We start from the raw sequence: 16037 nt of genomic DNA on the forward strand, positions 1-16037 counted from the left end.
AGTAGGGAGAACCTGGGGCTGTTCGGGGCCCCACGGCAGGGTTGGGCCAGAGCGAGGCCAGCCCCAGACTGCCCACACAGCCCCAGAGCTGGTCACTGGCCCCTGGTGACCCCATCACTAAGACAGGGGCACCCCGTCTCCTACTCCACGTAGCCAACTTGAAGTCATAGGGGTGTGAGGTGTTGGGGAGAAAACAGACAAAGTCACTGTTGGCGTGGTGATGCCCAGGGCTGCTCATCGCATAAACGATTCACATGTGCTGTGTAACAAACGACACGGGGGCCCCGGGAAGAATCGGGGGCGGGTGGTACCGGCACGTGTGTCTGTGGGTGGCCTCTCCCGAGGAGTTCAGTGGGGTCAGTGAGGAGGTGGGCCGCTAGCCTCGGTGCAGCCATCAACTGAGCCGCTCCCCCTGCCCCGTCTCCACAGGTCCCAAGATGGTGGCCGTGCAGAATTACCATGGCAACCCCGCACCCCCTGGGAAGCCAGTGCTCACCTTCCAGACGGGTGACGTGATGGAGCTGCTGCGAGGCGACCCCGAGTCTCAGTGGTGGGAGGTGGGTCCTGGGCCCCAGGCCGGAAGCCTGGAGCCCTCACACCCCCAGGCAGGGGCAGGCTGAGGGGAGAGGCCACCAAGGATGGGAGGAGGGGGCTGGTTATCAGGGCATTCTTGCCCTGCGTCTCCGCTCCCTCCTGTGGTGGAAGTCCGGGTGGAGCCAGCCCGTCTTCCTTGGAGTGCTTGCTTAGACGTGGTGGAGTGCGTCGCTGTCACGGGAGAGGCCCCTCCTCCTGGTCCTCAAGGCCCTCCCCATCCACCTCCGAGGGCTTCCTGCCTCCGTTTCCCGAGGCTGTACCTCTCCCCTCCCCTGCGTCAGCACTGGCGGACGATGACTGACCCACCCACCGCCTTCCCCCAGGAAGCCCCATCTAGTCGGGGGCTCAGACATGGCCGAAGAACACATCAGTGTAACGTGGCTTCGGGTTCTGAGCCACGAAGCTGACTGTCCCTTTGTATGGCCATAGTAGAGCAGAGTCCCTGCAGGTGTCTGCCCGGCCCCCCTGGACCCCACTCCCCACCTCTGCTGAGCCCTAGAAGTCAAGAGACCCTCGGAGGTCAGCTTGGGTGCCACGGGCCCTCAGCCTAGCTGGGAGTCATGGGCGTGTGTGCTGTGATGGTTGCCGTCAGCGGGGTTTGCCGCTCTCGCTGTCAGTGCCTGCTGCCCTAAGCGTTTATTGTGATGGATCCTGAGCTCAGCTGACTTCAGACTCAGAAGGCCAGAGGGTGTGCGTGTGCAAGTACGCAGTCTCCTCTCCGCCCGCCCCCCAGCGGCCCAGCGCTCGTCCCCTCCCCAGGCCCGACCAGGGTGGGGTTCTCTGGGGGTCTTGGAGAGATGACTTTACTGCAGTGGAAGTGGAGACTGAGGGGGAGCTGGCTGGGGCGGCATGCTGGGAGGGCCGTCCAGGCAGAGGGGCGGGAGAGCGAAGGCCGGCTCTGCCCACCTCAGGCCCCCGGGGGGACCTGCGTTTTGTCCACCTGTTGGATTCATGAGAAGCACCGGTGCAGATAAGAGAACTGGACAGAATGCGGGACGCGGGGCTCCAGTCCCAGCGCCGAGCGAGCTGCGTGACTTCTCCCGGCCTCAGTCTTCTCATCTGCAGAGTGGGGATGCCCCTCACCTTCTGCCCAAAGCATTTACGAGGTCGGCTGAAGTCACAGCAGGGAGGTGATGCTTGGGCTGTAACTCATTCTTCTGGGGAACGGGGTTAGGACAAGCTGAGCGCACTCGAGAACAGCCCATGGCGTGCCCTGATCATCTCCTCTTCTTTCCAGGGTCGACTGGTCCAAACTAGGAAGTCGGGTTATTTCCCAAGTTCATCTGTGAAGCCCTGCCCCGTGGATGGAAGGGTGAGTGTCCACGGGAGCTTCCAGAGTGCAGTGGCCAGGTGGTGGGGGTGCTAGGGGCTGCTCCCCTCCCTCCACGTCCTTGCTAGGCGGCTGCTATGAGCTGGGGACGGGAGATTCTGCACCCTGACGGTGGGTGGGCAGTGGGTGTGCTCTCTGAAGGTTCGGTGATCGGGCGGGGTATTACGTTAGGGGCGTTACGTTAGGGGCAGGGCGTTACGTTAGGGGCGTTACGTTAGGGGCAGGGCGTTACGTTAGGGTTTACAAACAGCTAAAGCGGCATCTTGGCAGCGTTGGTTGGGGATGAAGACAGACTGCCACTTTCTCCCAGCCGTGCGGACTCTGAGTCTCCTCAGACCCTCACGCAGCCCTAGGGAGGGGAGCGCTCCCCCAGGAGGGTGAGGCTGAAATGATTACAAGGAAGGGCCCAGAGCCAGACTCTGTGATACTGAGAGAAGAGGCAGCATGGGGTTTCTCTCATCCTGGGGGTGGGGCAAACTCTAGTCTCTGTTACAAAAGCAATCGGGCAGTTGGCCATAAATGAATTGAATACCTCCCCCGCACACCACGCCCCACAGAAAAAAAAAAAAAGAAAAAGACAAGTGGAAAATGTGAAATACTCCCGGCAGGCGCAGGCAGGCAGGCGGTCCCCAACACCAGGGACATCCTGGCCGTCCCGGGCCTGCCGGCTTCAGCCCTCCTACACCCGTCCACCTGCTTCTTCTGAGAGGTCAGCCCACCCAGGTGACGGGGAGAGGCTTTGCTGACACATCAAGGGGACCCAGACAGCAGAGGAGAATGATCACTAACTCCCAGGGTGGCCTGGGGCAGTCCCTTCCCTGCCCTAGGCCTCAGTTTCCCCATCTGGATGGCAAGCGGTGGCCCAGTTGGACTGGCGAGCAGGAGGCCGAGTGGAGGGCTCTGGCCAGGGAGGGTGTTGGCCTGCATGCAGCCCCCCAGGAGGAAGCTGTCACAGACAAACGCGCCTGCCTGCTCGGCCAGGGACTGTTGGGGGTACTTACATGCACTCACAGAGAAACTCTGTGGCCTTCTGCTGTCCCCCTCCAGTGGATGGAGCACCCTGTTTATTAGTTAGCAGCTCCTCCCTCCCTCAGCTGAGCAAGTGTACCAGCACCCACTCTGTGGGTTCCCCAGTGAGCAGTCAGAGGTGGGTGAGTCCGAGCCACCACCCTCAGGACCTCGAGGTCCAGTGGAGCTGGGCTAAGTTGACAGTCCTGGTCCCGTGCAGCCAGTGCTGACCCAAGGGTCGGTGACAACAACAGCGTCCCTCCTTGCAGATGGCCTCTTGCAGGCCGTTAACACGATTGTTCTCTCCCACCAGCCACCCATCAGCCGGCCGCTGTCCCGGGAGATTGACTATACCGCGTACCCCTGGTGAGTGGATCTCAGACTTGGGCGTGCACGCGGCACTTCCGTTGCGGGGGACGTGGCCCCACAGTTGAGGGGACAGGCCCGGGGCCCAGGCCACCCTCGGCTGGCAGTGCGGACTGCTCCCTGCTCTGCTCCCAGCCCTGTGTCCCCTCCGTCTGCTCTGACTGGCCAGAGCCCAGGGATCCTCTTCCTGGGCAGCGGTTTCCTGTCTCTGAACAGATCAGCAGGTTCAGATATTTGGGGAACGAAACTCCTTTTTCGAGCAGTCTTATCGTTGAGCTGCAACATACAGAATACATAAAAAACCAGTTGCCATCAAGCCGACTCTGACTCATGGCGACCCCGTGTGTGTCAGAGTAGAACTGTGCTCCACAGGATTTTCAGTGGCTGATCTTTTTTGGAAGTAGATAGCCAAACCTTTCTTCTGAAGCACCTCTGGGTGGACTCGAACCCCCAACCTTTTGGTTAGCAGCCAAGTGCATTAACCATTTGCACCTCCCAGGGACTAGTTATGTTATTAAAAGACCCATTGCCACTGAGTCGTTTCTGATTCATAGTGACCCTGTAGGACAGAGTCGAACTGCCCGGTAGGGTTTCCTAGGCTGTAAATCTTTACGGAAGCAGATTGCCACAACTTCCTCCTGCAGAGGGGCTGGTGGATTCGATCCACTGACCTTTCAGTTAGCAACTGAACTCTGTGCCACCAGGGCTCCTGATGTTATATTGTTATTACTTTTTAAATAGTGACAAATACATCTTAGGAAAGAAATCTAATCTGTTGGCATTGTACTGAAGAGTTCTTGCAGGTCCTAGGGTTCTGGAAGCAGAAACCGACCCTGGATGGCCGACGTCTGTGGTCATTGCCCTGGTGTGACCACGGGGTGCCAGGGCCTGCAGGTGCTGCTGAGTCCATCCGATCTGCTCAGCTTTGTGCCCATCCTCATGAGCACTGGCCTCACTTCCTGGTTGGCTTGTTACGAAGGTCAAAGCCCTGCCAAGTCACAACGAGCCCTTAGCACAGCGCCGGCACGTAACCAGGGCTCCACAGTCCTTTGGTGTCATCATGGTTACCACGCTCTTCCTCCCAGCCCCTAATGACCTGCCTCGCTCTAGGTTTGCTGGCAACATGGAGAGGCAGCAGACGGACAACCTGCTCAAGGCCCACGCCAGCGGCACCTACCTGGTGCGGGAGCGGCCCGCCGAGGCCGAGCGATTCGCAATCAGCATCAAGTACGTGGCAATTCGGGGGTCAAAGGCACCCCCTCCCCAGTGAGACCCCGAACCATGGAGCCCACCATTCCCCCAAGGCCTGGGCTTATAATTTATTGTCCAAACCAGGGCACTTGGGAGCGGAAAGGGCCCTGGCAATAAGGGCGAGACGTCGGCAGTAGACACAGGCTGGCCAGGTGTGCCCAGATGCAGAGCGGTGGGGGGAGCCGAGGGGCAGAGGCATGCAGGGCCACAGCAGGCAGGTGGCCAGGCTGAGGAAAACTGGTCAAGACTAGGGCGGCCAGATGCTCGGTGGTGGAGAGGGCCGCCACAAGTCAGGAGGTGGGTGAAGGGAGAGGCTGGCTGCTCCAGTCACCGTGCCGTCAGCCTGGAGCCAGGGGAGGCGGGGCGAGGGCTGCCTGCCTGTGCGGTGACCACGTGCACCCTGCCCAGGTTCAATGACGAGGTGAAGCATATCAAGGTGGTGGAGAAGGACAGTTGGATCCACATCACAGAAGCAAAGAAGTTCGAAAGCCTCTTGGTAGGTAATTCCCCAGCTCATGGCAGGGGCCCCGAGTGCTCAGCCCAGCTCTCTGCAGGGGCCACACTGGGAATGTGGCCCCTCCGCCATCACTGTCGCCTTGCAAGGGCCAGATTCCCTAGGCTGGGGCCGCACTTCCTGATGCGGGAGGATTCTTCCCAGAGTGGGGAAGATTTAGGGGAATAGTTTGTGAGACATCTCAGACAGTGCAGGCCAAATCACAGTCCCTGAGCTCCGACTTCTCTCTTCCAAAGCCTGGTGTTGACCTTGAGGCTGACACCGTGGACAGTGCGTGGGGGCCCCAGCCCGCCCTGGCCACCAACATCCCAGCAGCCCTTCACACCGAGCCCCCTGCCAAATCCGGAAACCTCACACATGTGGCTTCTAACACCTCCCCGCACTGCCCCAGCCAGAATGCTGTTAAAAGCATCATTGTTATTGTTGCTGTAGAGTCACTTCCAACTCACGACGGCCCCATGCGTGCAGAGTAGAACTGCTCCATAGGGGTTTTCAAGGCTGTGACCTTTCAGACAACCAGGCCTGTCTTCTGAGGGTGGGTTTGAACTGCCAGCCTTTCAGCTTCTAGTCAAGTGCTTAACTGTTTGTGCCACCTAGGGACTCCAGTTAAAGGCGTAAAACCAAAAACCTAACCTGTTGCTGTCGAGTTGATTCCAACTCATAACAACCCTATAGGACAGAGTAGAACTGCCCCATAGGGTTTCCAAGCAGTGGCTGGGGGATTCGAACTGCTGACCTTTTGGCTAGCAGCCATAGCTCCTAACCACTCCACCACCAGGGTTCCAGTTAAAGGCATAGTCCTTAAAAAATTATTCTAAAATCATATCTCTTACTTCTTTTCTAATTACAAACGTTGCATACACTGGGAACATCTGAATATGGCATCTCTTAACATGCCCAACAGTAGAAAAGCACAGAGAAAAATGAAGTATCCAGAGTCCCCTCCATCCCTAAAAAAAGCCCGATGTTAACGTTCCAGAGTGAGTCCTTATAATCTCTCTTCTAGTGTAGCTTAGGTGTGGTTTCCATCTACTTTTTTAAAACAAAATGCAGGCCGCACTGTACTTGGTGTTGAGCCTCCTTTTGTATTCCGCACGTAAAAGAATTCCCGGTAGGGTAAGTCCTCGCCTTCCGTTCCATGCTGAGACCTTGTTGGGATGCACCCTCATTTATAGCAGTGCATCCCCCTTGCTGGACACGCGGGTGGTCCCCAGTGTTTTTCCGTGGTAAACAGTGTTGCCCCAACCTCCACGTACACCTGTCTTGCCGTTCTTGGCTGATGGTTTCCTTTAGCAAAGTTCTTGGAAGAGTGGTGGCCTCACCAGATGGCTTCACCATGTTGACTGCCCACCACGGCCGGGTGCTAACGGGGAGAAGGGGAAGGCGCCTGGGAGCTGAGGAGGTGGGGGGCCAGGTCACTGGGGCAGGAGGACTGCCTGGAGGCAGCAGCAGCCAGTGAGCCTGTGTGCCTGCAGGAGTTGGTGGAGTACTACCAGTGCCACTCACTCAAGGAAAGCTTCAAGCAGCTGGACACCACGCTCAAGTACCCCTATAAGTCGCGGGAGCGCGTGGCCTGCAGGGCCTCCAGCCGGTCCCCAGGTAACACCAGCTCGGCCACCTCCTATTGCCCCATTCTCCCTGCCCACCGTCCCTCTTGGAGCCCTCCATGGGCCATGCTGACCTAGACCAGGGGCTCTCCCTGACTCCCACTCCCGGGGTTGTGGGCAGTCCCCCACCCCACACCCCGCACATCAGGGTGCTGTCCAGTGGCACCCACCCCATGCCTCGGTGCCTGGTGGTCCCCATGTGACAGACCGGAGGCCGGGCTTGGGTCGAACAGTCGCACAGCCCTTCATAAGTGGGTGCATAGGGTCCAGCCCGACTCCCCTGACCTACAGTGCCTGCTTTGAGCTGCTGCTCTGCCCTCGCCCCCCAGCCCAGAGGTCAGCAGGGGTGGTGCACACAGAGACCCCGTGCTGGCAGTTGCCCCTGGTGGGGAGAGCAGGGCAGGGTCCCATCTGTCCTCAGATGCCTGCTGCGGCCCAGCCCTGGGGACCCTGCTGTGAGGGAGCCAGACTGGGATAACATAGCTGTGTTTACAGAGGGGCAGCCAAGGCCCAGGTCAGGGCAGTGACCGCCCCCCCACCAGGCCACCTGAGATTAGGAGCAGGGTGGGACCAGAACCCAGAGCATCTGCCTTCCTGCCCAAGGCTGTCCGCTGAGCCTGCTGCATCCCCCAGCCCACAGGGACTGCAGGACCCTGGGCCCACCCGGGCAGAGCAGGGCCGGAGAGGGAGGACTGGCCGTAGCCAGCACCTCCTGGGGGCCGGGCTCTCGGCCCACGTTGTGTCCTTAAATCCCGGCACTAGCCCGCCTTTGGGGCAGCTGGTCCGTTTGGCTGCTAGGAAAGCGTGCAGAGAGGGGGTGCCTGCCGGGTGGGACCCACGGCCGCTGCCGTCCGCCAGCTCCCACGTGCTCCGCGGCCTGTCACGCGCGTGCCTGTCAGCGCGGTGGACGCACCTCCGGCCCCCTTTCACGCTGTCTCTCACCTCTTCGCAGCTTCCTGTGCTTCCTCCAGCTTTTCTTTTCTCAGTCCTCAGGGCTTCAGCTTTGCTTCTCAGGGCTCCTCCGCTCCTTTCTGGTCAGGTACCGCTGCTGCTCGGCTTGGGGGGTGCCCCTGTGCCAGTGAGGCTGGCCAGAGCTGCCCACAACCCGGCCCAGAGCGTCCCCAGCTGCCCACAGAGCCCACCTGGAGGGTGGAGAGGGGAGAAGGGAAGAGGGGAATTGGGAGACGGGACAGGGCTGCTGCTGGCACCTGGGGACACGTCTGGGCTCGGCGCTGCCTCCCCGTGATCCCTCTGGGACATGCCCACCCTGACGCCCACTGCCCCAGCCTCTCTGTTGTTAACCCTCATCGGTCCTTGACAGCTTTGTCTCTGGCAGTTGAGAACCGTGGTGGCCAGCCTCGGTGGGCCGGTGGCCAGGACAGAGCCAGGGAGGAGGTGGTGTGTGGGGGACTGGGCCTCCGCTGCCAGAGCCAAAGCCCCCCCCTTCACCTGTCTGAGACCAGCAGCGTCACCAGCACCTCTGTGTTTCCCCTTGTCACAGTCATTACCCCTGCCCGCGAGGATTACTGGGTCCCTGGCCAAGCTGGCTCCAGCTGGGTTTCCAGTTTGGTTTGGGGTTCTGGAATTAGGGATAGAGGAGAAATCAGGGGCCAGATCCCCAAGTCCAGTTCCATGTACCCTGGCAGAAGGAGGCGGGGCTGGGGTACTTCACTCATCCCTCTACCCCAGTACCCAGAGATAGAGGGCCATTCGGGGACCCATGGGCGCTGTGATGATCAGAGCTTCGGGCGGCTTGCTCTCTTCCTCCACGTACTCCCAGACCCCTGTGGCCGCCCAGTGATGGGGGGTGACTGCCCATGGTCCTTTCAGTGAGGGTGGGGGCTCAGGGGTGCCCTGTGCCCAGAGGGGGTCACCAGAAAGGATTGGGCACCCTGGGGTCCGAGACCATCTTCAGGCTCGGTCCTCAGCTCTGCCTCCTTCCTCTGGGCACAGAGCCGGGCACGAGGAGAGGACCAGCTTGTCCCCTGGCCCACCAGCAGCTGTGTGACACTGCCCTGTCGCCCTACAGTGTTCACACCCCGGGTCATCGGCACAGCTGTGGCCAGGTACAACTTTGCCGCCCGGGACATGCGGGAGCTCTCGCTGCGAGAAGGTGACGTGGTGAAGATCTACAGCCGCATCGGCGGGGACCAGGGCTGGTGGAAGGGCGAGGCCAACGGGCGGGTGAGTGGGCGCCGGCCACCGGTCGCCCCCGCAGGCACCACACGGGGCCCAGCCTTGCTGTGGGCTCAGGGCAGTGGCCTCCCGGCCTCGGGCCCAGTGGGGCTCGGGCAGGCTCACACCACAGCCAGGGCCGTGCCCCAGGGACCCTCCGACCGAGGTCACCCTGCATGCACACAGCAGCCCAAAAGCCTGGTGCCAGTGAGGAAACTGAGGCTGCAGAGGTCTCGCTAGGCGCTAGGAAGCAGCCCCACTATCTGATTTGGACCCAGGCCTGATTCGCCCCTGTCCTGTTCCATGCCACCTTCATGACCACTGCAGGGAGGCAGGCCAAGTGTACCATCTTCAGATCACTCACAAGTGATTCTTCTTTCTCACAGGAGGGAGGGAGCAGGCCCGAAGGTGGACCAGGTGTCCTTGCTGGACTCTTCTGCCTTTTTTTTGAAGGCCCAGTTTACACTGTAGTGATGTGGGCAGGGAAAGACCTTGGTCCCGTCCACTCCCACCCTATACACCTTTTCCAAGCTCTAGGAGGGCCCAATGACTCTTCCCTGTCCACCCTGAGACCCTGCCCAGCATCTTGGCCCCCTTATCCCAGTACTGCCCTGGATCTCCTGGCTTTGACCAAGTCTCTCAGCACCAACCCAGCAGGGTCCCAGAGCTCCGTGTGCCACCGATAAAGAAATAAACCCATACTGTGGTGAGAAGCAGGTGTGGGCCAAGCCCAGCTTCCCTGGGTGCTGCAGCTGCCTGGAGGCAGGTCCACTGGGCTACAGTGTGCCAGTCAGCCATGACTCCCTTTGCTGACCATTTCACTACCAGGTAGCACATGCCAGTCTGCCTCTACCTAGCATGAAGGCTGCCCCTTGGAAGCCCTCAAATCTGATCTGTTTTCCACCCAACAGCCATTCAAAAGTGTGAAGGCCACTGCGTCCTAGGCAGCTGACCTGGACAGCCAGGACCATTGGCTCTCAAAGTGGTTCTTGGATTACTAGCATTGGAAGCACCTGGGGCTGTGATTTAATAAGCACATACGTGGGCCCTCACCAGGCCTACTGAATCAAACCAGTTTCCCAGGTGATTTGTATAGATAGTCAGGTTTCAGAAGCACTGGTTTAGAGCATTATTAGATATTCCTGTTGATTTGACCCTTTTATCATTACAAAATGTCTCTTTTTATCTCCAACAGTACTTCTTTCCATGTTGTTGTTGAGTGCCATCGAGTTGATTCTGACTCATAGTGACCTTATAGAACAGAGTAGAACTGCCCCGTGGAGTTAATCCCAACTCATGGCAACCCTGTAGGACAGAGTCTGCTCTATCAGTTATTAGGGCAGCACCAGTTTTCTTTGTGTTTGCATGGCATGAATTACTTTCCACTTTCTGTCTCCTTATAAACAGATGGGATTTTTATAAACAATCTCTGTCTTTTAATAGGCATATGTAGTCGTTTTACATTTAGTGTAATCACCAGGCTATTGAGGTTTAAACCCACCATTTTACTGTTTGTTTTCTATTTGTCACAGCTATTGCTCATTTTTTTCTCTCATCTTGCCTACTTTTGGATTAATCAGTATTTTTTTACTCTTCCACTTCTCCTCCTCTTGATTGGTTTGTTAGATATACACTTTCTCTGTTATTTAAGTGGTTACCTCAGAGGATAGCATGTGCCTTTGACTTCTTAGAGACGGACTACCTTACATTAATATGTAATTTTACTACTTCCCAGACAATGCAAGAACCTTACAACTTTAACTACATTCATTTTCTTTCCAGTGTTTGTACAAATGTTGTCATGTATGTTTATTCTACATATTTCTAAACCTCACATGATACTATTTTTATTTTAAGCATTTAATGTGCATGGAGATTTACCACCTGCTTACCTTCCCAGGGCTCTTGATTTCTTCTTCCATCACCAGGCTTCCACTGAGACCATTTTCCTGCTGCCTGAAGTACCCTGTCTTTAGTGTATTTTTTAGTGTGAGTCTGCTACTAATAAATTCTCTCCATTTTTGTTGGATCTGAAAATACCCTTATTTCACTTTCCTTTTTTAATATTCTCATTGTAAACTGTTTTGTTTTGAGATAATATCAAACTTAAAGTTGTAGTAGTACAAAGAACTCCCATATGCCTGGATTTATCAGTTGTGAAAGATGCCTCATTTACTTTGTCATTTGCTCTGTGTGTGTGTGCGTACTTATTTTTTCCTAAACCATTTGAGAGTACATTGCAGGATTTTTCCCTAAATATTTCAGTGTGTTTTGCTCAAGATCAGAAACATTCCCCTCCATGAATGCATTATGATTATTAAATCAGAAAATTTAACTTTGATAAAGTACAGTTATCTAATCCACAGTTGTGAAATGGTAGTAGTGACATCAGAACCTGTCTAACTTCAGGGGGGATAATGACCAGGATCAGCCCAAAGCTGACTCCCATGAGGTGGAGATCAGACATACCTCCATTCTCCAACCTTTTTACCAATTCTGACACCAGCCATCCCTCCCACAGCACTCTACTTCTCTTCTGGATTTGATAATCCACTGCAGTGGCCACACAGAACTCACAGACCATACTTACAGTTAAGTGGTTTATAAAAGGAGTAACAGGGTACAACTTGGAATTAGGGTCAGGAAACACAAAGGCAAAGCCTGGAAGGCTCCCCGAAGAGGAGAGCCCATCCTTCCCTTCTTCAGTGCAGGAGAGCTCTCTCAGCTCCTCTCTGTCATGCAAGCAAGCAGGCCCTTCTCTCTGCCATGCACACCCCTCTCAGCCCTCTCAGGACAGGCCTTCTCTCAGCTCTCTCAGGATGGGCTTCTGTTGGCCGTGCTGTCACCACCGACTCTGCTACAGGACCCCTTCTGGGCCTGTCACTGCTGGTTCTGCCACTGGGCCCCTTCTGGGCCTCTCTCTGTCTTCAGTGTTACAGTCCTTGACCAGTGTTGTTACAGCTCTTTTAGGAGGTTCCTTGCCTCCTTTGTTTCTGCTTCTCTCTTCTTTCTTGCCTTTTCTCCTCTCTGCTTCTTCCTGCTTCTGTCTGAAAGATCTCTGTGGGGTTGGCTGCATATAGAAGCAAACTCCTTGTCAAGTTTAAGGCATGGCACTCCCACCAGGGCCATGTACTGACCAATCCCCTCTTGGTAGACCACAGACACTTAATTTGCATAGTAGGCTATAGTATCTTCACGTGCATAGTCTATAGTCACTTCATTTGCATAATCTATTGACCAATCCCTGCAAGTTGCATACCAACCACAGGGCAGGCTGCAGTCCAGAACCAGACAAAAAATTGCAAACCAAAAGTTGTTTACAGCTTACCCAGGAAATGTCAGTAAACCTGGACAAAAGTAACAAACCCGCTGAAAAAAACAGGGCAAAGGTAACTCCTCAGGGTTTAGGGGGAAAATCTCTCAAGCTGTTTTTCCAAAGAACCAAGACTAAAGTCCTTAGAAAGGAACTCATTTCACCACAACAGTCTGTATTCACATTTCACCATTGTCTCAGTAATGTCTTCAATAGCTATTTTTTGCTGGTCCTGGATCCATTCCAGCATCCTGAATTGAGTTTACCTGTCTAACCTGGGACAGTTCCTCAACCTGCTTTGTCTTCCATGACTGTGACATTTCTGAAGAGTATGGACCAGTTATTTTTGCAGAATGTCCCTCAGTTTAGGTTTGTTTGATGTTTCCTTATGATTAGATTGGGGTTATACATTTTTGGTAGAAAAATCATAATGGGGTTTTGTATTCTCAGTGCTTAATATCCGGAGGTACATGATGTTGGTTTGTCCCGTTATTTGTGATATTAACTGTGATCCCTTGGTGAAGGTGGTATCTGCCAGGCTTATTGACTGTAAAGTTAATAAGTAATTTACAGAGCAGTACTTTGAGATCAGGTAAATATCCTGTTCCTCATGAAATTTTCACCTGCTAGTTGTGGCATCCATTGGTGAATTTTGCCTATTCAGCTGTTTCTATCATGGTTGAAAAATAGTCGTTTTCAAACTCCATCATTTCTTTTATGGTTACTAATTAGCATTCTTCTATAAGGAAAAGCTTTCTCTACTTCCCGCATATAGTTATTCTCCCCCCAGGAATCAGTCAGTTCTCCAAGGAGACCTGGCTCCTTTTTGTGGGGAATTGTATTGAGTTCCTTTTTGGAGGTTATTTTCACTGGGTATAGAATTCTAGGTTGGCAGGTATTTTATTTCAGTATTTTGATGATGTCATTTCATTGTCATCCGGCTTCCATTGTTTCTTTAGGAAAGTCAGTTGACAATCTTAATGTTGCTCTTGGAAGGTAGTATCTCTGCTCTTCTCTCGAGCTACATATAAAAAAATTACCTTGCCTTCAGTTTTTATCAGTGTTACTACCATGTGCCTATGTGTGGTTTTCTTTGAATTTATTCTACTTGGATTTGTAGTGATTTTTTAATATGTGGCTTGATATCCTTCATCAGTTTTGGAATCTTCTCAGTCCGCATAGAATGTATCTTCTCCATTTTCTCATTTGAGGGTTCCATTCATATAGATGTTAGATCTTTTTACCATGGCCCATCCAATGTTTGCACCGTTTTCTTTCACTAGTTTTCCATCTAGTTACTTGCTGTTGACCTATCTTGCAGTTTATTTACCTTCTCGTCTACTTTGTCTACTCTGCTGTAGAATTCTTCAAATGAATTCTCAGTGCCAGTCATTGTATTTTTCAGCTCTAGGAATTCTCTTTCATTTCTGATTTCACTTCTCTGGTACTTTTGTCTACCTTTTTATCAATTTTCTTAAACATGTAAATTAGAGTTCTTTAAATTCCCTGATGGATAACTTCAACATATGAATTACCTGTGGGCTGGTTTCTATTGTCTGCATGGTCTCCTGGTTTTTGTTATTCCATCCTGATTGAATGCCAAGCTAGTGTATTAAAAAAAAGAAAGAAAAAGAAAAAATTCTTAAATAAATTGTATGAGCTCTTAATGATGTTATTCTCCTCTGTAGAGAATTTAATTTTCTTCTGACTGGTAGACAGAGGTGGGAAGATGATCTTAAACTGGTCAAGGCTGGCATATTTCTGGGTTTCCCTTACTCCTGAGTCATGGCCCCACCAGACACCCCCTCCCCCTCTTGGATAAATCAAGGGCTTTTCCTAAGGCCACTCTGCAAGGTGGTCCTGGCTTAGGACTCTGGAAGTCTGGGGGCTGAGTCTACTGGACTTTTGAAGCGTCCCTATCTGTAAAAACCTCTGCTCGCCACCACACGTGCACATACGTGGTCCTGCCTTCTCTTTCAGATTGGCTGGTTTCCTTCAACATATGTAGAAGAGGAAGGTGTCCAATGACAGCGGGAACTCGGACCAGACTCACGGATTTTCTCGGAAGAGTTGCTCCAGCTCTGAAGTCGGTCTCTAGCTCCATGACTCAGAGGGAAAATGCCTGCCAACTTTCCAGGATTCAGCAGCCCTAGGGGTGGGGTGGGTGTTCAGTGTCCTAACCGTGAACTGTTCCACCATCAGTGTGCCCTTGTGACATGCACAGGGCATGCGACTTGTACATAGAGGAAACCTAGGCTAGCCCTGCTGAGGGTGCCATCACCCAGAGCACCAAGGGGGTGGGTGCTCACGGCGTTACAGGCAGACCCTGGGTGACTGCTGAGGCCAGAGCACATCGCTTGCCCGTCCTGCTGAGATGGTGTCCAGGAGCCTGGGTTTAAGCAGCAGAGGCTGTCCCCGGGAGGGCTGGGGATGGGGAAGGACTGCCCCAGCCCCTCCTGCTCAGCCCGGCTGCTCAGCCCACCTGTTGCCTGCTGTTTTCTCTGACTCCCAAGGCGAGGCTCTGGTCCTTGAGAGGCAGGAGGGTACAGGGCCAGTTGTCTGCTGTGACCCTTCCTCAGCCAGGCTGTGCTTGGGTATAGAAGAAGAGAGCATTGCAGGGGGGTTCTGTGTGGCACCCCTGGCTCCCAGGACTTCCCCTTGATGTCCACACTGTCCTCAGCACTGGGGAAGGCGGGGACCCCACGAGGCGGGCCTCCCTCAGGTAGGGGCCTTAGGAAAAATGAAGTTGCTGACCCTACTGCCCAGTCAATGGTACTGTCCTACCCCTTGCCCTGAGAGTCCCTCCCCGAATCCCAAGAATGTGTCTGCCCTGCCCTGCTGCCAGGCACATCTATATTTTGAAGCCCCTAAAATGGGCCAGGAAGAAAACAGTGGTTTTCCCCTCTCTGGGACCCTGCTGCTCACATCCCTCCCAAGAAAGAGACCCTCCATTGCTCACACCCAGGCAGACCCCTCTGGGCTCCCTGGTTCCTGCAAGGTGGTCCCTAAAGGTCTTCCCAGCCTTTGCACAGGACGTCTGTTCCAGCTCTTGCCAGATCTTTCTCCAGAGGGCTCCTGCAACCTGTAAACCAGGCCCAGGGCCAGTCCAAAATAAGTGCCCTTGGGGGGTACTTCTATCCCCTTTCTTCCCCCTTCCTGGCATCTCCTGGCCTTTGACCTCTGACTGGGATGGCCAAACCCCGTTTTCTCTGCCCTCACGATGCATGAGACCTAGTGACACTGTCTCCCTCTGAGCTGCATGCCAAAGCTGCTATGAGGCCCGGGCCCCAGGCGGCCCCCTTTCACTCTGGTCAGCTACATGGCTCTGTGTGAGGAGGAGGGACCAGGCAGGGCTGGGTGCTAGGGAGGCTGGTCCCTGCTGGGGAGGGTGCTGGTTACTGCACTGCAGCCTGGGGGTTCCTTTCTGAGCTCAGCCTTGTGACCTCCAGGCTGGGATCACACACCCTTCATCCTGGGGCATGGAGAAGAGGCAGGGGCGCCAGAAAGATGATGCTCACCAAGGCGGATAGAGAAGAAAGCCTAGAGAGGCTGTAGAAGTGAGGGAGATGCTTGGGGCCGGTGGGGCAAGAAGGGCACAAAGTTTGGCCTTGGAGGGAGTGTTCTGGGATCCTTATCTGTCAGGCGCACCAAGCACTTTGCGAGTGACCTCGGCTCAGCGGCCCGACTGGAGCGGGGAGGGAGCAGGGAAGAGACCAGCCTCCTTGTGTTTACTGTTGTTGGAAACTTTTTTATTTTGGCTTGTTTGTTTTTTTAAGGGGAAAAAGTTTGTAATTATTTCATCCAAATCCCCCATTATATACCTGTGAACAATAGGAAAAGATTTTATAATAGCAAGGAAATGATGTATATTTTAGTTCC

The 16037-nt window shown here is 54.4% G+C and overlaps 1 protein-coding gene across 1 annotated transcript in view; it reads left to right on the forward strand.

The window, feature by feature from the left end:
- Positions 1 to 15725, forward strand: part of VAV2 (vav guanine nucleotide exchange factor 2) — a 193754-nt gene extending 178029 nt beyond the window's left edge. The window contains exons 20-27 of the mRNA XM_004388665.2: positions 430 to 557; positions 1832 to 1906; positions 3246 to 3298; positions 4409 to 4525; positions 4958 to 5045; positions 6539 to 6662; positions 8700 to 8854; positions 14139 to 15725. Coding sequence (XP_004388722.1) covers positions 430 to 557; positions 1832 to 1906; positions 3246 to 3298; positions 4409 to 4525; positions 4958 to 5045; positions 6539 to 6662; positions 8700 to 8854; positions 14139 to 14186 — 788 coding nt within the window. The 3' untranslated portion in view covers positions 14187 to 15725. The remainder of the gene's footprint in view (positions 1 to 429; positions 558 to 1831; positions 1907 to 3245; positions 3299 to 4408; positions 4526 to 4957; positions 5046 to 6538; positions 6663 to 8699; positions 8855 to 14138) is intronic.
- Positions 15726 to 16037: the final 312 nt, after the last annotated feature.

Source organism: Trichechus manatus, unplaced genomic scaffold (assembly GCF_000243295.1).
Source record: "Trichechus manatus latirostris isolate Lorelei unplaced genomic scaffold, TriManLat1.0 scaffold00214, whole genome shotgun sequence".
NCBI classification, from domain to species: Eukaryota; Metazoa; Chordata; class Mammalia; order Sirenia; family Trichechidae; genus Trichechus; species Trichechus manatus.